This window comes from Nansenia antarctica (genome assembly GCF_963989245.1).
Source record: "Nansenia antarctica genome assembly, chromosome: 8".
Taxonomy (NCBI): domain Eukaryota; kingdom Metazoa; phylum Chordata; class Actinopteri; order Argentiniformes; family Microstomatidae; genus Nansenia; species Nansenia antarctica.
In genome coordinates this window covers 52237506-52260813 of record NC_137678.1, presented here as the reverse complement: position 1 = coordinate 52260813, position 23308 = coordinate 52237506, and the positions used below count along the sequence as shown (strand labels likewise).

At 40.9% G+C, this 23308-nt stretch overlaps 3 protein-coding genes across 3 annotated transcripts in view; 2 read left to right on the top strand and 1 right to left on the bottom strand.

The window, feature by feature from the left end:
• The first annotated feature begins 3619 nt into the window (after nt 1-3619).
• Nucleotides 3620-10075, top strand: washc3 (WASH complex subunit 3). Its single transcript, XM_080538717.1, has 7 exons — nt 3620-3735; nt 4412-4510; nt 6528-6593; nt 6899-7033; nt 7286-7402; nt 8073-8137; nt 8889-10075. The coding sequence occupies exons 1-7, from the start codon at nt 3685-3687 to the stop codon at nt 8983-8985; spliced, it is 630 nt and encodes a 209-aa protein (XP_080394843.1). The 5' UTR covers nt 3620-3684; the 3' UTR covers nt 8986-10075.
• Nucleotides 10076-10843: 768 nt separating this feature from the next.
• Nucleotides 10844-17353, bottom strand: dram1 (DNA-damage regulated autophagy modulator 1; the record flags this gene model as incomplete). Its single annotated transcript, XM_080538490.1, has 7 exons — nt 10844-11080; nt 11178-11270; nt 11644-11702; nt 11838-12015; nt 15909-16054; nt 16347-16414; nt 17223-17353. 7 exons carry the CDS (start codon nt 17351-17353, stop codon nt 11033-11035), a joined length of 723 nt encoding a protein of 240 aa, XP_080394616.1. The 3' UTR covers nt 10844-11032.
• Nucleotides 17354-18293: 940 nt separating this feature from the next.
• Nucleotides 18294-23308, top strand: part of gnptab (N-acetylglucosamine-1-phosphate transferase subunits alpha and beta) — a 61932-nt gene continuing 56917 nt past the window's right edge. The window contains exons 1-3 of the mRNA XM_080537395.1: nt 18294-18536; nt 22255-22340; nt 23007-23126. Coding sequence (XP_080393521.1) covers nt 18405-18536; nt 22255-22340; nt 23007-23126 — 338 coding nt within the window. The 5' untranslated portion in view covers nt 18294-18404. The remainder of the gene's footprint in view (nt 18537-22254; nt 22341-23006; nt 23127-23308) is intronic.

Below are 23308 nucleotides of genomic sequence, written 5' to 3'. Positions count from 1 at the left end.
CCCTCCATGCACCCTACTGTATGACCCTCCATGCACCCTACTGTATGACCCTCCATGCACCCTACTGTGTGACCCTCCATGCACCCTACTGTGTGACCCTCCATGCACCCTACTGTATGACCCTCCATGCACCCTACTGTATGACCCTCCATGCACCCTACTGTATGACCCTCCATGCACCCTACTGTAGGACCCTCCATGCACCCTACTGTGTGACCCTCCATGCACCCTACTGTATGACCCTCCATGCACCCTACTGACCCTCCATGCACCCTACTGTATGACCCTCCATGCACCCTACTGTATGACCCTCCATGCACCCTACTGTATGACCCTCTGTGCACCCTACTGTATGACCCTCCATGCACCCTACTGACCCTCCATGCACCCTACTGTATGACCCTCCATGCACCCTACTGTATGACCCTCCATGCACCCTACTGTATGACCCTCCATGCACCCTACTGTATGACCCTCCATGCACCCTACTGTATGACCCTCCATGCACCCTACTGTATGACCCTCCATGTACCCTACTGTATGACCCTCCATGCACCCTACTGTATGACCCTCCATGCACCCTACTGTATGACCCTCCATGCACCCTACTGTATGACCCTCCATGCACCCTACTGTGTGACCCTCCATGCACCCTACTGTATGACCCTCCATGCACCCTACTGACCCTCCATGCACCCTACTGTATGACCCTCCATGCACCCTACTGTATGACCCTCCATGCACCCTACTGTATGACCCTCCATGCACCCTACTGACCCTCCATGCACCCTACTGTATGACCCTCCATGCACCCTACTGTATGACCCTCCATGCACCCTACTGTATGACCCTCCATGCACCCTACTGTATGACCCTCCATGCACCCTACTGTATGACCCTCCATGCACCCTACTGTATGACCCTCCATGCACCCTACTGTATGACCCTCCATGCACCCTACTGTATGACCCTCCATGCACCCTACTGTATGACCCTCCATGCACCCTACTGTATGACCCTCCATGCACCCTACTGTATGACCCTCCATGCACCCTACTGTATGACCCTCCATGCACCCTACTGTGTGACCCTCCATGCACCCTACTGACCCTCCATGCACCCTACTGTATGACCCTCCATGCACCCTACTGTGTGACCCTCCATGCACCCTACTGACCCTCCATGCACCCTACTGTATGACCCACCATGCACCCTACTGTCCAGCCATGCCAAGCGGCTTCCTGCACCCAGAACGAGGCTCTGCACAGTGGGGGACAGTGCCTTCTCCTCCCACGCTGGTCACGCCTTTGTACGGAGCCCCCCTGGGGTCACATGGTAGAAAAAGATATTTGATGTGTGAATCTGTTCCCTCGGTTTAGTAAATCTGTTCCCTCGGTTTAGTGAATCTGTTCCCTCGGTTTAGTAAATCTGTTCCCTCGGTTTAGTAATCCGTTCCCTCGGTTTAGTAATTCGTTAGGGTTAGGGTTAGGGTTAGGCCCTACGAGCCAGAAAGATCGCAAGGATTCTAACCCTAACCCTAACCCTAACGAATTACTAAACCGAGGGAACTAATTACTAACTCTCTCCCAGACAATCTGAGAGCTGTTCAGACTGTTGGGGCTTTTAAATCAGGCCGTAAGCAAGATTACTGCTTTTAGGATATAGGGTTATATACGTGTATACATTATATTACGATTCTATTCTATCTTATATTTTATGCACTTTGAAATCATTCTTGTATAATGAAAAGTGCTTTATAAATGTCATACATTATTATTATTGTTATTATTATTGTTATTGTTATTGTTATTATTATTACTATTAGTATTACTATGGCCACTCTCAAAGCCCCCACTACCAAAAAAAACTAAAAACTGTCCATGCTGTAATAGAGTACTACTGTAAGGGAGGTCCTGTATGCAGAGTGAATGTGTTTCTATGTTTCTATGGGTATCTGGAAGTGAAATGATCCCAGTAGAAAACTCTGTTGTGAATGCTGTACGGTACGGGAGGCTCTGACAGGGGAGCTTACTCCTCACAATTTAGGCTATGATAAAGAGAGAGGGGGGGGGGGGAAAGCAACAATCTGCTGCTCACTGCCTGGCGGAGGGGAGTGGGTGTGGTTCTCCTCTGCCCACTGGCTGGCGCAGGGTATGTCCAGGGGAGAGGGCTTGCCAGGCCTCAATTATGGGGGAGTCATCCAGGACACACTGAAGCAATTACAGACCCATATAAATCAATATGCTGCTAGTTTAAAAAGTGATCTGCTCCCAACGCTCTGGATAGGGTCTGATTCAGGTCGGGCTTTGATTCTTTTTGAGTTGAGAACAGTTCTGTTTGAAACTGGGCAGAGTTCTCAGCTCTGCTGCTGAAGTAGGTCGAGTTGGCATGAGCAGGGCTTTCATACTTGTTTACGATCAGGTGGGTATGGACTATGGCTTCAGTTTGATCTGTGGTCAGGTTGGAGTGGGACTGGGGTTTCATTTCTGTTTTACGTCAAGTTTTGAATTGACTGTGGGTTCAGTTTGCATATGGAGTGAGGACTGTTTTTGTGTGTGTGTGTGTGTGTGTGTGTGTGTGTGTGTGTGTGTGTGTGTGTGTGTGTGCAAGTCACTTTTGAATCGTTTTGAGTTGGAATTCAGAGTTCAGATTGAGGTCATGGCAGAAGCCACATGAGTTCTGTTTTTTCTTTTAGAGAGTATGTTTTCTTTTGAGTATGTCTTTTCTTTCAAACTAAACCTTGGACAAAAACTGCATCACTGACAAACATGTTGTCAAACATGATTATATTATCTTTGAAGCATCTTCATAGATTAATTGGTGCAAACCCAGTAGCTACTCAGTCGTGCTTGCCTGAGACATTATGTTCAATCTCCAGTGCTGTACTGCCCTCTTCTGGTTATTGGACAGTACTGCATCTGGACAACACTGCGAATACTAATACTAACAACTGATTGGTTGATTCAAGTGATTTGTTAGTACTTTTCAGGTTATTGTACAATATAGATATAGTAACACTATTAGATTCGTGTTATATCGTTCAGCAGAAGATACATACATACATACACATATGAATAATAGTGCACATGCAGTAATAGTGCAAATGTATCCGATGCCATGACGACTTCTAGCGCAAGTAGACTATAGCCACAGCCATATTATAATAGTTCCATGGATGGTTTTACATCAACATATTGTAACACTCCAGGCCAAAAGATGGAGACATGTGCTCTAATCAAAGCAATGGTTTGCACTTCATCACTACCACTAAAGAAGAATGACAACCAAAGCACCTGATTGGCTGATGAACCCAGAAAAGCAAATGATTGACGTCACAGATTTAGTCACTTATTTTTTTTTATTTTTTTATTTAACCTTTATTTTAAAAAAGAAAAGAAAAATGTGACTAAATCTGTGACGTCAATAATTTGCTTTTCCGGGTTCATCAGCCAATCAGGTGCTTTGGTTGTCATTCTTCTTTAGTGGTAGTGATGAAGTGATAAAGAAGAATGACAACCAAAGCACCTGATTGGCTGATGAACCCGGAAAAGCAAATGATTGACGTCACAGATTTAGTCACATGAAGTATCTAATAATAGCACGACATTTTCATTCGTCGCGTCAGCTGATTTGGTAGGTTTCACATCGCTGTTAAAATAGGAACAGTTTGACTCGAAGATCAACATGGACGAGGACGGGTTACCGATCGTAGGATCTGGGATAGATCTGACCAAGGTTAGTGTTTTCACGATGTCAAGCTAGAAGTAGCTAGCGACCTGGCTCGTTTAGGGAAACGTGAAACAGTTCCAGTAGCATCAGTGTGTTTGGTAGGTCTAGTTTCACTCCAATCTGAACATCTTCTTTGCACATTACAGAAGATGATCAGATTTGTATATATGGAACTATTATATGGCTGTGGCTATAGTCTACTTGCGCTAGAAGTCGTCATGGCATCGGATACATTTGCACTATTACTGCATGTGCACTATTATTCATAGGTGTATGTATGTATCTTCTGCTGAACGATATAACACGAATCTAATAGTGTTACTATATCTATATTGTACAATAACCTTAAAAGTACTAACAAATCACTTGAATCAACCAATCAGTTGTTGGTATTAGTATTCGCAGTGTTGTCCAGATGCAGTACTGTCCAATAACCAGAAGAGGGCAGCACATTACAGTCGCGTATATTGTAACTAGCTGCTTTTTCTTTTAAGCCATCATAAGATGGAGATTTTCTGATATTCCTCAATGCAGCAGACAGTTAAACATTTGTCAGACTGTCAAGACTTAAAACCTAAAAACTAGCCAACTATATGCGATAGTAAGCATGTCATAACTGGTGATGATTAATATCAGATGCTTTATTAACAGTGGCATATTAATAACTCTTGTTTCTTCGCAGGTCCCAGCCATTCAGCAGAGGAGGGTGGTGGCATATCTCAACCAGTTCATCGTGCACACAGTCAGGTTCCTCAACCGTTTTTCAACTGTTTGCGAAGAGGTGTGTTGTAACTAACCCCCGGTATAACCCGTTACAGCATAGCCACTTCTGTGTCTTCACTGTTTGATTGGCGTATACCCCAAATGTTGCTCCAATGCATTTCATTGTGTTGAAATCGCCTACTGTCATCCATAGTATACTGGAAGGGAATCGAATCCAAATAGTACTACACTCACCAAACACTTTATTAGGAACACCTGTGTACACTAGGGCTGCACGATTAATCGATTTTAAATCGAAATCGCGATTTGAAATGACGCGATTAGCTAATCGCAAAGCCTGCGATTTGCCTGCGATTTTTTTTTTTTTTTTACATTTTTTTTTTTTTTTTTTTTTTTTTTGCCATTTAGCAGACGCTTTTTTAATCCAAAGCGATTTACAATTACGAATTACAGGGACATTCCCCCTGGAGTAACTGAGGGCTAAGTGCCTTACTCAAGGGCACACTAGTAGTGGTGTGGTTTCAGGCGGGATTTGAACTCACAACCTTCCGATCACAAGTCCAACTCACTATGTGTTTCTCAACCCTCTCCTCGGGGCGCCCCAGCCGCTCCACATATTTGATCTGTTCCACCACCAGCACACCTGATTCAACTAATCAAGTCCAAATCATAATTGCTTTGGACTTGATTAGTTGAATCAGGTGTGCTGGTGGTGGAACAGATCAAATATGTGGAGCGGCTGGGGCGCCCCGAGGAGAGGGTTGAGAAACACCACTACCCGTATGGGATACGTCATACAGCGCGTCGGATTCAACGTCAATGAACGTCAACGTCAATGAATGTAAAAAAAAAAGACACTTGTTGAGAGAAACAAAATGGTGTTGCTGTTTAAAAAAAACATAAATAAATATGTTGTCCCAATTCATATCTTTTAAGTTCTCATCCTTGCATTAGAATTAGAGCAGTTAATAGTTTGATGGTATCATGTGGTAATGCTCTCTGAAAATAGGTGATAGATAGATTCATCCAATCACCTGCCAAGTATTTTTTGAAAGTACCTGCCCTTTTCCAAACAGCTTCCAATTAAGCTTTCCTATATGGTTGTGTGAAACAAACCACCTGAGTCAGGTTAGTAATGCTCCATCACATGTTTTAATCTGAAGCTTGATTTTAAAGCAACCCAACTTTAAAGCAACCCAATGTAAGTTTAGTTCTTTCACTCGTAGCTCGGGCTGTGGGGGTGCTAGAGGAGGGAGCCTCTAAGTCCCCTGAAGACGTACAAACAAACTGCACGTTGATACGACCTTCCTAGCCGGAGATATGGCCACACTTTACAAAAACTCCCCTTTTTTTTTTTTTTTTTTTGCTATTTTAAAAAAAAATAATCGCAAATTAATCGCAATCGCGATATCTGTCCAAATAATCGCAATTCGATTTTTTTCCCCAAATCGTGCAGCCCTAGTGTACACCTTCTCATTCATTCAGGTGGTGTAACGGTGTGGGGGAATGTTTTCTTGGCACACTTTGGGCTTGTTAATACCAATCAATCATCGCTTGAATGCCACAGCCTGTTTGTGTATTGTTGCTGACCATGTGTATCCCTTCATGGCCACAGTGTATCCATCTTCTAAAGGCTACTTCCAGCTTGCTAATGCACCATGTCACAAAGCGAAAATTGTTTCAAACTGGTTTCATGAGCATGACAATGAGTTCAGTGTTCTTCAGTGGCCTTCCCAGTCACCGGATCTGAATCCAATAGAACACCTTTGGGATGTGGTAGAACAGGGAGATTCACAGCTTGAAAGTGCACCTGAAAAAAATCGACACAATCATGTCATCATGGACCAGAATCTCAAAAAAGAATGTTTCCAATGTCTTGTGGAATCAATGCCACGAAGAATTGAGGCTGTTTTGAGAGCAAACCTCTACCTAGTATTGGTATGGTGTTCCTAATAAAGTGTTGAGTGAGTGTATATCGCAACTTTATAGGCCATATGATATGGAGATGCAACCTTGTCCAAACACTGTTCAGACAATCGTGTTTGCAAATCAACTGAACTTTCTTTCTCCTTCAGAAACTTGCCAACATATCTCTCCGGATACAGCAGATTGAAACTACCCTCAGCATCTTGGAAGCCAAGGTGAGGTTCCCCTGGTCCCCCATATGATGTACACCACGGGAGGCTGGTGCAGGTAGAAATCGGAGGACAGGCTCATTGTAATGTATGGATAGGAGTAGAAGGAGGAATACGTAACAAATACGTGGGTTTGATACCGTTCCTCATTCCGTTCCGTGCATTAGAACGAGCGCTTTCTCTGATTTCTGAACTCTACCAACCTTTCCTGAAATTGTTTTATTATTTTGTACAACGTGAATCTGCTTCAACTGCTCTCAGGGTGGCAGAGAGTACAGAGTGATGATGTTTGTGATGTTTGGTTTATGCAGCTGTCCTCTATTCCTGGTCTGGATGACGTCAGGGTAGAGGGGCTTGGGCAGCGGCGAACTACACAGTCCAATGAGCCAGTGGCCGTACCAGGCCAAGCAGAGACACCTCCTGCTGTGTCACTGCCTCCTCCTGAGGTAGCCACACACACACACACACACACACACACACACACACACACACACACACACACACACACACACACACACACACACACACACACACCTTTCAATCAAGAGGCTATTACATACTGATGACATATCAAGTGTATTTTGAAATGTTATGGAACAGTGTGGTTAGAGATGTCTTTAACAGTATGGTTAGAGATGTCTTTAAGAGTTGTGCTTGATGGAATAGTTATTGAAGTTGTAGTATGTTCTGTACTCCAGTCGTCTCAGAACACACCAGAAACTGTCCAGGAGCCAAAAGCCGAGGCTGTGGCAGACAACGTGATGACCGTGGCTAAGCACCCCGACTACGCCAGATACCTGAAGATGGTGCACGTGGTGAGTCTTTCTGATATGTGTGACAGCAGCTGGTGAAAGAGGGAACAAGTTGGTAACCAATCCAAATGTTCCGACTTATATTCTGAAAAATGCAAAAATAATGACACACTCGCTAGTCAAGCCAAAACATTGCAATGCAATGGATTTGGTGAGTAACTCCCCACTACTCTACACTAACTAGGCAGTAGTGGGAATTACTCACGGAATCCATTGCATTGCAATATTTTGATATGTAATTGATATATTGATATGTAATTAAGCAATATCACACGAGAGGGAGTGTGTTATACTGATATTCAGTATAACAGCACAACCTCGAGTGTGATATTGCTTTTATACAACAGTTCTACAGCGCGATTTATTAGTTAACCGTAGTAAGCGACTAACAGATTATGATTCGTTTGTTTATTTAATCATAAAAATAAACAAAAAATAGTTCCGCAACTGAACTTCAAATGGACTGTTGCCTAGTAACCTGAACACAAACATGTAGTCTAATTAACGGTCATTTAGTAGAACATCTGTGCGGCGGAGTGATACATAATAGTTAAAAGTCCCAGTGCTGTTATACTGTATATCAGCACTCATGGAATGCCTCTTGTCCAATCAAATGACTTGGTCGGAACTAACTGTTGTATAATATTAAGTAATCCATGTTGTCGTACCCCAGGGTGTTCCAGCGATGGCAATAAAGAATAAAATGGTCCAGGAAGGTTTGGACCCCAACCTGCTTGAGTGAGTGTGTTCACCTTACACATCCCTCTCAAATTCCTAAGCCACCTGTTTTCCTCATCTTTATTCGGTTGTTAAGTCGTGACGTGTTTCCGGGTCCAAAGTTGGCTGAGGCGCTCTCTTCGAAATGCCTCAGTAATAATAATAATAATTCATTATATTTGTATAGCGCTTTTCCGAGGCTCAAAGACGCTGACAAATATGGGGAAAACGGGAAAGTGCTGTGTCCCTTGTTGTATGAATAGATCCGAGTCTAAAAAACGATTGAACTGTCATTCTACCGCTGTAGTACACTGGTACTCTGGTGCGGGGAAGTTTGGACCCGGAAATTGCTAAACGTCACGTTTGACGTCAGACTTAACAACCGAATAATGTCTCTAGTCTTTTCACCTTTTCACTCCAATACAAATGATATATTACTTTTTTTTACCTCACATCTTTATTTTTAATGTAACATTCTGTGTACTGTTAATGAAAGGATATCGTGAGTTTAGGATTATAAGGTTCTATCTCCGTTTAGGGCAGTTCAGAGATATTGAGCGTCAAAGTTTTTACATTCTATTATGTTATATGAGATGGAACCTTTGTATTTTTATTAATTACTCACAAAAAAAAATTCAACATTTTAAAAAGTAACACCACACAGGCATTAATAAATGGATCAGATTATGTAAAAAACAACATTTTGACAAAAATGGAGATAGAACCTTATAATTCTAACGTCACGATATGTCTTCTCCGTTGCTGTACGCAGCACACCAGACGCGCCCGTCCCTGACGGAGGAGGCAGGAAGAACACAGAGGAGCAGGATGACGACAGCTCCGGGAGCGAATCGTCTTTCAGCGACTGATATTTTCTCTTCATCACCGTGAAGCTGCCTCTACAGTAATCTGGAGGGCGACTCCTCTCATCTCAAGGCCTTTGCACTGTGCTATCAGTGGACACAAGGACCAGATGCCGGTATGCTTTACCGGCAGGACTATGGGAAGGAAGTCAGCACTCAGCAGAGTGCTGACTCCCACTTCTGTCGATGAGTCCCACTGAGTCCCACTTCTGTCGATGACTTGCAGGAACGTGTGGGACTAATAAGAGGCACATTATTGAGCAACTGCGATGTATCATAGAGTTCAAATGTTCATATCCAATCACTGACCTTGTGGAGGTTTTTGTTGCCTTTTTGTCATCATGACAAAAAAAATGGTCATGGTGTTTCATTGTTACCGCATAGCAACCGTGGAAAATACGAAACATTTCTTTCTTTAAACTGCACTGGGAAAACATCAATGCATCATCTCTCCTATTTAACTACATTCCAATGCCTTTAAAGATATTGTCCTTCAGCCACATGCAATTGACTTAATTAGATGTCAGTAAGATCTGTGATCAGTACGTGATGTGAGTGAGATGGGGATGACTGTGTGTAGGAGTGTCTGATATCGATGGTAATGTTTTCAAAAAACCTTTGAAGGGTTGTAATTCACACTACAACTGATATGAAACTGTTAATGAAGAAGAACATGTATAAAAGAAGAAATTTGCACTGCTAGGTAAGTAAATATATCATAAAACACCACTATATATATATAATATGAGCAAAATGTACATTTGATAATGACTACACGATCAACAGTACCAAGTGTTAATTCCCAACATAATCCTATAATTAATGTTAATGAACTAACCATGTGTGACTGAACATGTTAGCAAGCCTTTACATGTTTTTTTTTAACCATTTGTAGTGAGGGCCCAAAATGCTGTGCTGTAAAGAAGGTTTTTCTTTATGGAACAAACAAAATCGAACCCCAAATTAAAGTCCTTTTTAAACCGACTACAGTGGATTGTAGTTGTCTATGGGCACTCCACTGAAGGATTCTTTACATGTATTGAATACAGGGGGTTTCCAGAGTACAGGAAAGCAATTTATTAACAAAGTCATTAGCATTTAGATCTGTGTGTTTGTGCAACTTTGTCTGAAATAAATAGTAGCAAGTTTTGATTTAAAAAAAGGCACTGTGGACTTATCTTTTTATTTAGTACTGCCGTACCATTCACAATACTGCTAACACAAATATTGTATAAAAACAAATATAAAGTTATAAAAAAAATAGTTTGAATTCCCAGAGGTTACAGCCTCTGTCGATAAGATGGTATTGCACAATACAAATTGGCCATATAAACATAATCTTGTGCGCAACTCTGGCCTACTATACCATAAGCAAGGAGATCATGAGTTTGCTTTGTGATTAACTCGTCAGCAGTCACAGGTCACCAGATACAGTAGAAGCATGTGGTTACAGAACGCTTCAGGGGATACAGTATAGGAAGAAACTACATTCAGATTCAAATGATCATTCAGATAATCTCATACATTCACAGTTGGTAATTACATGGTATACATCCCAGGAGTCAATGCCCTGGTGGTCAGTTTTGTTTATGAGTGATAATAAGTGTGCATAAGGTCACTTTCATAATCTGTAAAAAAGAAAACTGAAAAATGCAGACTTGGGGAACAAAACACAAACTCCTGGTCACATATGCTGAAAGATGCACTCACTGCAATGTAAGTTGCTTTGGATAAAAGCTTCAGCTAAATGGCATATATTATATCATTATATACAGTAGGTCAACAACATGAACTTGATTTGCCTTGCTAAAAGGCCACAAGCAACAGGCAATTGTAGTCCGAAATGACAGTTAAATGGCAGTGATCTCATTGAAAGAAAAACATTTTCTGATTCTCATAAGACTAATATACTGTCCGAAGACAATTTGTTTGATGAAAAATAAGTATAATATACAGTATGATAAAATACAGTCACATTTTGATATGAATAATTGCTTTATAAAAGTTGAAAATATACAATATTTCAAACTGCGTAAAAAGAATGTCATCAGGTTCATCGGGAACATTCCACAAACTCTGTTCTCACCCTCAGGGTAAATAGCTGTAAGAAACAACAGAATGAGAAATAAAAACCCACCCAATAAATGAGAATAACTTATACAGTACGACATACGACAGGTCAGTGAATTGAGACTCACTTTGAAGTCAGGAATGTAGGTGAAGAAGAAGAACACAAAGCTGAAGGCTGCTGTCCACTCGCTGACAGCACTCACAAGGTAATAGACATAGTCCTGGAATCACAGTGACACATTATGATCTATCCAAGCTTATTTTGAAGTCTCGCGACATGACTCATGGACATACACCAATGAGCCAAAACATTATGACCACTGACCATTGACAGTGACTGGCAGGTGGTCCTAATGCTTTGTCTCATCAGTGTATGTCCATGAGTCACACCTGGGGGGTATTCCATCAACGTCGCTAAAGGACAATCCAGGCAAATTTGGATAAATCTCACAAGATTTACTAAAAAAACAAATCCAGCCTTATTTTGATAACTCTCGCGAGACATATGAAAATAAGCATGGCTTTTCCTTTAGTGACGTTGATGGAATACCCCCCTGGTCTGTTTAAGACTGTTGTTAAAGGTGTGTACTGTACCTTGTCTTGTGTGTCTCTATGCAGTTTGGTTTGTGATACAAAACCTGCAAAAATAACACCTGGAAGGACATTTAAGGAAGTATTGTTTGATGAAATTATTGTTATTATTATTATTATTATTATTATTATTGTTATTATTATTATATGTATTTAAACACTGCAAGAGTAAGTAAGTATCTTGTTTCCAAGGATACAGGGGAAAATTGCCAGTGAGGCCATGGTGGCGAAGGCTGTGCGTGTATGACACACAGCCAGGGAGGATCCATAGGGATGGGCCTTGTATGAGATAGCAGACTGTAAGATGGTGTACAACACCCCAGACACAAAGAACAGTAGTGCGCCTGCGTCATGGACCGAAGTAACCGTTGTCTCCTAGAGAGGAAAGATCGAAACATTAGAGGTTGTCAGTTAACGGTTAACAGTTACATGTTAATAATGGCCCAAAAAGGTCTCTCTTCTGTGTTTTAAAACATACAGTATCAGAAAAGGGTCTTCTGTTGCTCCTTTGTAAGGCAAGGCAAGTTGATTTGTATTGCACATTTCATACAACATTGGCAATTCAAAGTGCTTTACATACAGCATTAAAGAAAATACATCAAGAGGAGAATAGTAAGCAGATTACAAAATAAAAATAAAAATGACAAGAATATATATAATATATATATATATAGATAAACATTTAAGACATAGAAATGAATAAAAAGACATGGATGGAAGTGTTAGTGTTTAATCATAACTGTTAGATAAAAATCATAACCTTATATTTTTAGGGTTTGTGCCTGTTTGATTTCTTCAGGGAGTTTGTTCCAGGAGCATGCGGCAGAGTGACTAAAAGCTGCTGCACCGTGTTTTGTTTTCACTCTTGGAATTATTAGATGATTTGTCTCAGCTGACCTTAAGCCTGGTACACACATAAAGATTTTCTAAATCTTAACCGATTTAGCAAACAGTTTTGATCGTATTGTGTGTGGTGTGCTCCGATATTCGCAATACAGCGCACCACATACATAAAGATCTGTCCTACGACAGTCTAGACTCTAGAGCAGGGGTCCCCAAACTTTTTTCTGTGAGGGCCACATCATTTTTCCTTTCTGTGATGGGGGGCCTGGGTCGGTCTCTAACATAAAATAATATGGAACGGAGTGGAATGGAGGCGGTTGCGCAAAGCAATTGCGCGCAGGAGAGCACTGGTGGATGCAAACAAAGTCTAAACAGTTGAATTTGGATGGAATGTATACCTATAGTGATATGTCAATGAAATATAATCAGTTTTACAGTCTGATACTTGAGGGAGGACCCTCATCATACACGGGGGGACCCATGAAGCAGGGCTGTCTGGGGGTCCTTAAACGAGCATCAAACACTTAATTTCTTGCATTCTGGTGGATTTAGATGCAATTTGTGCCCTTTCTGCATCAATTTATGGTGGACATATCATTATTTATGTAAAGGAAAACACAATATTCAGGCACCAGATGACCATTCAAAATGTAATGTAATATAATGCAATATAAGGCTCTCAGGCATTCTGTACTTTCAAATATGTATTCTCCTTGAGCAGTCAACATCAACTATCAGCTATTTCGCTAGCAAAAACGAAAGCTAACTTATTTGCGAAACAGCGCCCCCGCCACCACGTCGGTGCAATGCCGCAATTGCAGTTAGAAACGACAGAAATCCACCGAGTGCAGCGCTTGTAGAAAATACGACCATCAGAGTTTTGTTGAGAGCTGGAGGCGGCTAGAAATATGACGGAGGCGGCCGCCTCATAATTCTCTATGCAGGAAAAACCCTGCTTGACACAGATCATGAACATATCGGTAAAATGATTTCGTTTTCTCCTGCAGCTGGGCATCTACATTATCTAATCCCCCATTGTTTCAATTCATCTGGTGCCTACTTGCTGACAGACACACCGCGGGACACACCTCCTCCGCGATCACATTCATACATTTATTGACAAACTTCTTTGCATTTAACAATAATAATCACTTGTGCACTGTTGGTTAAAAACCCTGCATTCTGAATCAACTTTTCTCTTTACCAACCGTTTTTCATCTCTCTGAATGTTCGTTCTAGCTCGCGTGCACCTGCTACAGATCCGTGCTCGTTCACTATGGAACGTTACGTTGAATGTACCGCATTCTGTGGGCGGGTGAAACTAACTAATAATGTTATTAATGAAAATAGTTTATAACTAAGGGACATTTTAATTTGAAAGCCAACCTTTAATATCAAATACAGATATTATATGATTAAAACATATTTAAAGTTTAATTTTCAAAATATGTTTCTGGCATTGTTGAGAGTGTGTGGGGGCGACGTTGTTCAAAATGCCGGTCCAAGTGTGGGGGTGGGCCGTGTTCGGCTCGCGGGCCGAAGTTTGGGGACCCCTGCTCTAGAGTCTCGTCCCCCAAGCCAGAAATCTTGCGTGATCAAACATGATCTAACGTAGTACCCTGACTGACCTGTACGAGGCAGCCATGTGCGACAGGGCAAATACAGTGCAGAAGAACGAAAAGAAGAAGTCAGCTCGCTTCGTGGCTACACCACGTCACAATCGGACTCGGGAGTTGTCCGTTTTGGCCACACACAAGATGACTTTTGATCATAAATATTGAACACGTTTAATATTTACGATCGTCAGCCCCGAACATTTTCCGAGCAGATTGCTGGAAGAAATTGACTCTTAACACACCGTAACACACCACAGGATAATCTTGTAGGATAATCTTTAGAGCCATCCGATAATCGGGCGTTTGCTGTCCTTGGTCGGAAGGGGGGAAATAGGGCCAAAATCGGCCAGATTATCTTTATGTGTGTACCCGGCTTTAGGGGCCTTGCTGGAATATAGAGTGGGAGGACTTCTGATATGTATTTATTTTGGTCCAAGACCATTTTGCGATTTGTATACAATTAGGAGTACTTTGAATTCAATTCTCTGAGAAACTGGTAGCTAGTGTAGAGATCTCAGGATTGGTGTAATGTGTTCAAACTTTTCCCGTTTAGAGGCGTTTTGGATGAGCTGCAATTTACAAACAGCTCCTTTAGATAGGCCTGTTAGTAGACCATTACAATAATCAAGTCTACTCGAAACAAATGCATGGATGAGTTTTTCAAGGTCTTGCTTGGACATGAAACCTCTCATTCTTGTTATGTTTTTTAGGTGATAATAGGATGATTTAGTTATCGAGTGTATGTGGCTGTTGAAGATTTCGGACCTGTTTTTTAGTTTGAAGAGAGAGAGAATCAAGTTTTGCACTGACTTTCGATCTTTTGTCAGGTGCACCGAATACAATTATCTCCGTTTTGTCCTTGTTTGGCTGGAAGTTTTGTGTCATCCAGGCTTTTATTTGTTCAATGCAATTACAGAGATTGTCGATGGGACTATAGTCGTTCAGTGAGAGGGCTATGTAGATTTGAGTGTCATCCACAATAGTTGGGGTAGGCAATTTTGTTCTTTTTTATGTGTCCCAATGGAAGCACGTAGAGATTGAATAGAAGGGGGCCAAGGACTGATCCTTGGAGTACCCAACATGTCATTTTAATTTGGTTGAACACAAAGTTGCCAATGGAGACATAGTAGCTTCTGTCCTGTATAGGTAGGATCTAAAAACTGAAAGTCCTATCCAGGTTTTTAGTCTATCTATTAATATGTTGTGGTCTACAGTGTCAAAGGCAACGCTACGGTCTAGTAGTACTTTTCTGGAGTCTGTGTTTACACAAATCACAGTCAATAAGGACCATAATAAGGGCCGTTTCAGTGCTATGTAGGGAGCGAAAGCCTTATTGAAAATCATAGAAGAGATAATTTTGGTTCTAAGTCGCTTGTGGGCAACTATTTCAATAATTTTTCCTGTACAGGAAAGGTTTGATATGGGTCTTTAGGTGTTTAGTACAAATGGGTCTAGGCTGTTCTTTTTTTAGTAGAGGCTTGATAACTGCAGTTTTCAGGGTTTCAGGGAAGATTCCTAATGAAAGGGAAGTGTTGATTATTTGTATTAGTTCGCTGGCCATGCAGCTAAATACGTTTTTAGCTTGTTGGCAGGATATTAAGGGCACAGGTGGATGGTTTAAGACGTGACATGATTTTATCTAGAGTCTTGTAGTCAATGGTGTTAAATTGTGACAAGGCTGTTATGTCAGCCCTATTTTATTCCTGTTTTATATCTTTGGATAGAGAGGTGACTCTTTTGAACCCTAACCCTTGTAAATGTCATTGGTTTTTTAATTAGTATGTAGTATGTAGTATGGCGAAAACATACCTGAAAAGTAGCGACAAAACACATTCCCAAACAAGAAAGCATCCCAATCCAAAAAGCAGTCTGGTTAAGTGCAGGGTGCACCCTCTTCCCTGATAGCTCATTCATCTTCTCCACAAACTTGTATCTTGTATACATGGTGGCCATAGCTACAGAGGATTTAGAATGATAGACTATCATAGACTGACATGTATTAACTCTCTTTATGTGTGCACTAATCCAACACAAACATACAACTTCTGTAACATATTTCAATAATTTTCAGCACAATTTTTCCCAGGCATAAGATCGAGGTCATAAGGTCTAAGATTCACTTTCATTTTCTGAAAATGGGAAGTGTGACTAAAACCTTAGAGTTCCCCTGTAGTTCCCCTGGGTCAAAAAAGGATTGCCTCATATAAAAATATAATTATATTTAACATTAAACATATTTCTGCTCACCTGCAAACGCAGTGATTGCTGTCATCAAGCCAAAAATGCAGCTCTCTGGCGGGTTCGCTCCAGTATCACTAAAAAAAAGAAAATATTTCATATGTTATCTGTACAGATTAATAATTACATTATTCTGGTAAATTCTAGATGATTGAACGTAGAGGTCTTTATGTTTCAACAGTAATTGTCTTTGTAGGTGAAGCCTTAACACAGGCTGCATAATGTTATTGACTTGTTTCAGTAACTTCATGTAAATCATGTTATTGAGTCACAAACATTTCAGAAACATAATGTAATCATTCTCTTTGTCACGCACAAATCACTAGAGTGTATACAGTTTGAAGACGGGTTTTGTGTCATTAAACGTATGTACTTCCACTAACAGACCACTAACAGCAGGAGTCATATGAGGACAGCGGTGTTCCAAGTTCATCTCTGCAGCGGCTGCTGCGTCCTCATCCGTCCGGGGGGGTATTCCATCAACGTCGCTAAGGGAAAATCCTGGCTTATTTTTGATAACGTCTCGCGAGACTTATCAGAATATGCCTGGATATTTTTAAGAACTCTCGCGAGACTTATCAGACTAAACCTGGATTTTTATTTAGCGATGTTGATGGAATACCCCACTGGATGAACTCACAATCGAAAGTGATTTATTTTCGGAACAATAAGGTGTTTCCGGTCGATAATCGCAGATTTTGTTTAAGTGCAATAACTTTTAATCTAATATATATTTTAAAAACACCACCTTTAATGAGATTTAAAAAAAATTAAAATAAAAAAAAAACTTTCATATTGTTTATAAGACTCTTAAGAGAGTATAAGGATATGTATGATAAGAGAGCATCATCATATTATACACCATCAAAAATCATAATGACTTACCTTATATAGGGAAATATGATCTCAATATGACCTTTGTAAAGCGCAATTAGGTAGTTAACAATAAAAGTGCTGGAGCCCCAGACGACCAGAAATGCTGGTAAAAAGCACATTCCCTGCGTGAACCAAAACATTGTCAGCAACGCGGAGCAGTGACAGTTACAGCGCACGACATGGAGCGAGAAATATCATGCAAATGACAGCGAAAGCCACTGCCAGTACAGTCCCAGCAGGTCATGAGATGTGACAGAGGAAACACCATTATAGGCGACCATAAAAGTGAGTTACTGTAAAACTGTTCTTCAGGTCACGTGGGCGCCTCTTCCTCAAACATTTCCGCATCTGATTTAGGAAAAAATAACAATATATATATACTGTATAAATATAAAAATAATATTATATAATATTATATATAAATAAAAATAAAATGTATAATATATAATATAATATATATATATAATATATAATATAATATAATATATATAATATATAATATATCTATATATATTATATATATATATAATATTATATTATATTATATTATATTATATTATATATTATATATATTGTATTATATTATATATATATATATATATATATATATATATATATATATATATATATATATATATAATATATGATGATTTTCGAAATCTTTCTTGTTTTTTTCCCTTCTAACCCATTTATTATCAACGTGTCTGTTCCATCTCTTCCTGACAGTATTGCCAGCCACCACGTCTAAAGTCTATGTACAGTTCGATAAGGATTGAAGAATTGTTATAAAGTGTAATTTGTCACAGATCAGATCCAAGCTAATCTTATCCTTCCAAAACCCTACATTTTGAACCATCTTCGGGATACTACGAACAACTTCTCCATAGGTCAGTTTGTTTTAAGAGGCCGGACAACTTCATCTTCAGTAGCAGCCTACATGGGTGTGAGATCGGCAGAGCCTCCTCCTGGACGATAGAGGGCGATATACCGTTTCTGAAACAGCATCGTTTGACATAAAGCGTCATCACCGTAAAGGAAGTGTCATGTTTGGATCATGTGTTTGACTGTCTTGCTTAACTGTCAGGTGACAAGACATCTTTCGTTTTGGAGTGTTTATTTCATGTCAGTTCAGTGTGCAATGTTAACTTTGGTGAAAGGCTGACGAGATATGTTGTATTGCAAAGGAGAACCATGGTGATCATCAATTCAATACTCAAACTCCTGCAAAGACAGACCTATACCTGTCTGTCCCACCGCTATGGACTGTACCTCTGCTTTGGGGGGATTGTCCTCATGATCGTCTCTGCCTTCCAGTTTGGAGAAGTAAGTAGCTAGCTACGCTTACAGTCAATGTGTGTGTGTGTGTGTGTGTGTGTGTGTGTACAACATACACAAATACATAATCATATATATATATATATATTTTTTTTTAAACAACATACACAAATACATACACAAATACATAATCATATGTATCAATGTCAATATCAATATCAATGTCCTGAGGTTGATACACTAATGTATGCTGACGACACTGTACTATTTTGTACATGGTCAGACCAAGACGGAGGTAGCTGCTGTACTTACCAAATCTATGGCTCAGGTGACTACATGGTTGAACCACTGTCGTCTCCAACTTAATGTTTCCAAGACGGTCAGCATGTTTTTTACTAAAACAAACCGTTCTGCTGAAGAAGCATATGTCATTATCTCAGGGGAACAACTACAAGTTGTGAACGAGTTCAAATATCTTGGGGTGCTGTTAGATTCCAACCTCACTTTTAAGGCACATATCAAAAAGGCAGTGGTGTGCCGTCAGGGCCAGCAAGGCCTTCTCTGCTGGCCTAAACATCATCAGAATATACATTTTATTTTAATATATATTTTCCACAAATATGTATTAATGATTCCCCATAGTCTATTCTCTTCATTTCATAGCTTTCCTCTTGGTTGCGCTGCTTCCAGTCTCCGATTGAGATTTGGAGGGCTGGCCTTTATGTTAGAGCTTTTATCCAATCAAAATGTGTTGCTAGGGGGCTCAAAAATCTGCCCGCCTTCACATTAAACGGTGAAGCGGATTCGACCTGTAACTTAACGTTGGAACGAGAAAACATGTGGCGTACCTAGTAAACCTACGTAGATGCGAGCAAAAGCAACAACGGCGCCTGCTGTAAGGCTCAATGATGTCAGCACCCAGCACGTCTTTTGATTGGATACGCACTATTGCTACGCACTATTGCTACGCACTATTGATATTCACTATTGAGATGCGGAACTATGCCGGTAGATGTGAAACGTTTGAAAGTGCGCAGGAAAACGGAGCCTCACAACGAAAGCTTTCGTTGACTGATCGATAATACTGATCGATTGTGTCCTGTTTTTGGGTAAACAATAACTTTCATTTAGGGGACAGGATGAAAGCGCCAAGTCCACAAACAGAGGAAACTACGTTGAGCTTCTTTCTTTTCTGGCTGAAAACAACCCAGATTTACATTACCACCTGTCCACAAACAAAGTGTACTGGGACGTCAGGCAAAATACAAAACGACCTGATTTTTGCTATTGCTGAAGTGATGGAAGAAGAGATCAAAATGGAGATTAAAAAGGCACCCTTTGTCGCTATTATGGTGGACGAGACGACAGAAGTGGGTAATGTAGCGATCTTAAAGATGTTAGTTTAACACTCTTCATTGTAAATGCGGATTTATTGATTAAAAATGCTTCGGAAATATTAATATAACTCTGTTGTACTTGTCTGACTATGTTAAGGTGATGCAACGCCCGGTTATACTGTGTTTCTGTCTAGTTTCTAGAGCCATGGCGTCATAACGATGGTATTAAGAGGTAGAATAATTCAGGTAGGAATGTGTCGGACATCACTGAAGGCCTAGGTGTGAAATGCACCGCCCGCCACTGCAAAAAGGTCTGTAAAATTGTCAAGTTCAATCTGTCCAACTTCCGCTTTTTAAGGGACTACATGTCAACAGAGGCAGCTACCATGTATGTCCACGCCATGATCTTCACACACATCAACTACTGCATAACAAGCTGGTCACAAGCAAATCCCACAACCTGCCTGGTCAGTTAGAGGGGCACGTGAATGGAACCTGATTCCAGGGCACCTTAAAGAATTAGGCACCTTTAAATCATTTAGAAAGCACCTAAAACAGTGGATGATCAACACACACACCTGCCAACATTGAAATGTCCTGTCCTATACCTGTATCTCATGTGTACCGCCTGTCTGTGTACTGCCTAACATGTCTTACCTGTACAGTCTGTGTGCTTGTTTTTAGTCTGCTTACCGTGCGTATATCTTGCTTGCTTTTAGTCTGCTTACCGAATATGTACCCTCCCTTTAACCGCCTATGATTAATGTATGCTTTTTTAACCTTCTGCTTATATGTACCCTCCTTTTAACCGCCTATGATTAATGTATGCTCTTTTAACCCCCGATGTTATGCCCTTAAGCTAAATGCTTGTCCTGTCTACTTTTTTGTGCCTAGGTCTACCTGTATTTTATCTTTTAAATGTACTTTTCCCCTCCAGGGAGCCGTATACAACATCATGGCATAGGGACTGCGGATGAAAACTAGCTTTCGGGCTAACTCTGGCGTATTTACAATTTATTTTTGTTTTATTAATATGCACTGTCCCTTGAAAAAATAAATGAATCTGAATCTGAAATCTGAAATTTAAAAAACAACATACACAAATACATAATCATATGTATCAATATACATAATATATATTATGTAATAATCAATGTCATAGTATTGTCTCAGCATTTTATATAACTCCCTAGATAGATCATTTTCGAGATGGAATTGAAAATCTTATATTCCTAAAAGAACACCAGCGCAGGGGTGCACCTGTTATGTGCGCCTGTCGGGGCTTCTCTCGGGATTATTCCATTTTGAATTGCACTTGCATTAATTAGTTAGGCCACATTTAGGGTTAGGGTTAGGGTTAAGGTTAGGGTTAGGGTTAGGGTTATCAGTTAGGGTTAGGGTATGACGCTATCAGAACGAGCTACCCCAATGTCACGTCGGAATTCGACGTTTGGATGCAAATGTCCCGTCGGAATTCGACGTTTGGATGCAATCTCACGTCAGAATTCGACGTTTGTCCATAAACGTCGAATTCTGACGTCTGCCGTGTGAGACCAGGCTGATTAGAGTTAGTAGATTTGTGACAGCCCCCCAGTGTGTCTGAATTGGAGTCCTAGTATACTGTACTTCCAAATGGTTTAGCATGGGGGGTCAGCTTCAGTACTAGATTTGGGCCGAGGTCCAATAGTGTCCTACCTACAAAAGGTTTTGTACATATAATCATTTTGTTCATATAATAATGTTGTACACATAATCATTTTGTTCCTATGTATAATAGTTCCTGCAATTTCCTGTAAATGTCTATCAATTAGTAATCCACAGTATGATTATGTATTTGCGTATGTTGTTTTAAAACAAAAAAACAAAAAAAAAAAACAGTATGATTATGTATTTGTGTATGTTGTTTTTTAAATAAAAAAAAAAAAAAGAATTAAAAAAAAAACTCACGGAAGCGGGGAACATAGAACCCTTTTTCGGAAGTGGGGAACATAGAACCCTTTTTTTTTTTTTCCCTAAGAAATCGGGGAACATAGGACCCGGGGAACATAGGGATGACCCCTGTGTGTGTGTGTGTGTGTGTGTGTGTGTGTGTGTGTGTGTGTGTGTGTGTGTGTGTGTGTGTGCGTGCTGTGTGTGTGCTCTGTGTGTGTGTGTGTGTGTGTCTGTGTCTGTGTGTGTCTTTGTATTGGTCTGTGTCTGTGTGTCTGTGTATGTGTCTGTCTGTGTGTGTCTTTGTATTTGTCTGTGTCTGTGTGTGTGGGTGTCTTTGTGTGTGTCTGTGTATGTGTCTGACTGTGTGTGTCTTTGTCTGTGTGTGTATGTGTCTGTCTGTGTGTGTCTTTGTCTGTGTGTGTGTACAGTAGGCGTTCCCCTTGGGTAGTTATTGAAACATTGGACAGTCCGCCTGATGACATCATCTTCCTTCGTAGGTGGTGGTTGAGTGGAGTCGGGACCAGTACCATGTCCTGTTCGACTCCTACAGAGACAACGTCGCAGGGAAGTCCTTCCAGACCCGGTAAGAGAAACATCCCAGTGCCCGAGACCCAATCATCTTGACTTGCATATATAGCCTACTCCCTAGCCGTAGAGTAGAGTGAGCTGAGTCTAGTCTGTGGGTTTGTCTGTCCACGGAAGCCTGGAACAAACTCCCTGAAGAAATCAAACAGGCCAAAACCCTTAAAATATTAAAATCTATGCTAAAAACCTTAATGTTTTGCACCAGTTATGATTAAACACAAACACTTCTATCAATTAACTATTGTCTTTTTAAATGTTTTATCTATTTACTTCTTATATTTGCTTTTATTCATTGTAAAAACGTATGATCGACCCGCTGAGGTCCAGGTAAAGGAAGGGACAGTAGGTCCTATATTAAGGGGTAACCAGGCCCCGGTTGAAATACCCTGCGAAACGAGTGAGAAGGGGAGGACATTGCGGGTGGGGTAGCGTGCACGGCAGGGTGGGGTAGCGTGCACGGCAGGACTGCCAACTCAGGCCAGGGGGAAACCGGTGCAGGTCCCACGTAAAATTTTTATTTTCTTACCATCCTCCTCTTGCTGTATTTTTAAATAATGTATGTAAAGCACTTTGAATTGCCCCTGTTGTATGAAATGTGCTATACAAATAAACTTGCCTTGCCTTTGTCTCTCTCTGTGGTTCTGTTGTGTCTCTGCTGCTGTAGGCTGTGCCTGCCCATGCCCATTGACGTGGTGTACACCTGGGTCAACGGGACTGACACAGCGCTGATGAAGCAGCTGCGGACCGTCAGAGAGCAGCTGGAGGAGGAACAGAGGGAACTCAGGTACCTCACGTCTTTGCTGTAGCGTACATGACACACATTGCACATATCTGGGGCGGCTGTGGCGCAGGAGGTAGAGCTGCCGTCTAATGATCGCAAGGTTGTCAGACCGGCAGTTCGAGCCCCGGCTTGCCACATGTCGAAGTGTCCTTGGGCAAGACACTGAACCCCAAATTGCTCCCAGT

Coding starts and splice junctions, on each gene's coding strand:
- washc3 (XM_080538717.1), top strand. CDS start 3,685: ATGGACGAGGACGGGTTACCGATCGTAGGATCTGGGATAGATCTGACC. Junction 6,594..6,898: donor TCAGCATCTTGGAAGCCAAG/GTGAGGTTCCCC, acceptor TGGTTTATGCAG/CTGTCCTCTATTCCTGGTCT. Junction 7,034..7,285: donor TGTCACTGCCTCCTCCTGAG/GTAGCCACACAC, acceptor TCTGTACTCCAG/TCGTCTCAGAACACACCAGA.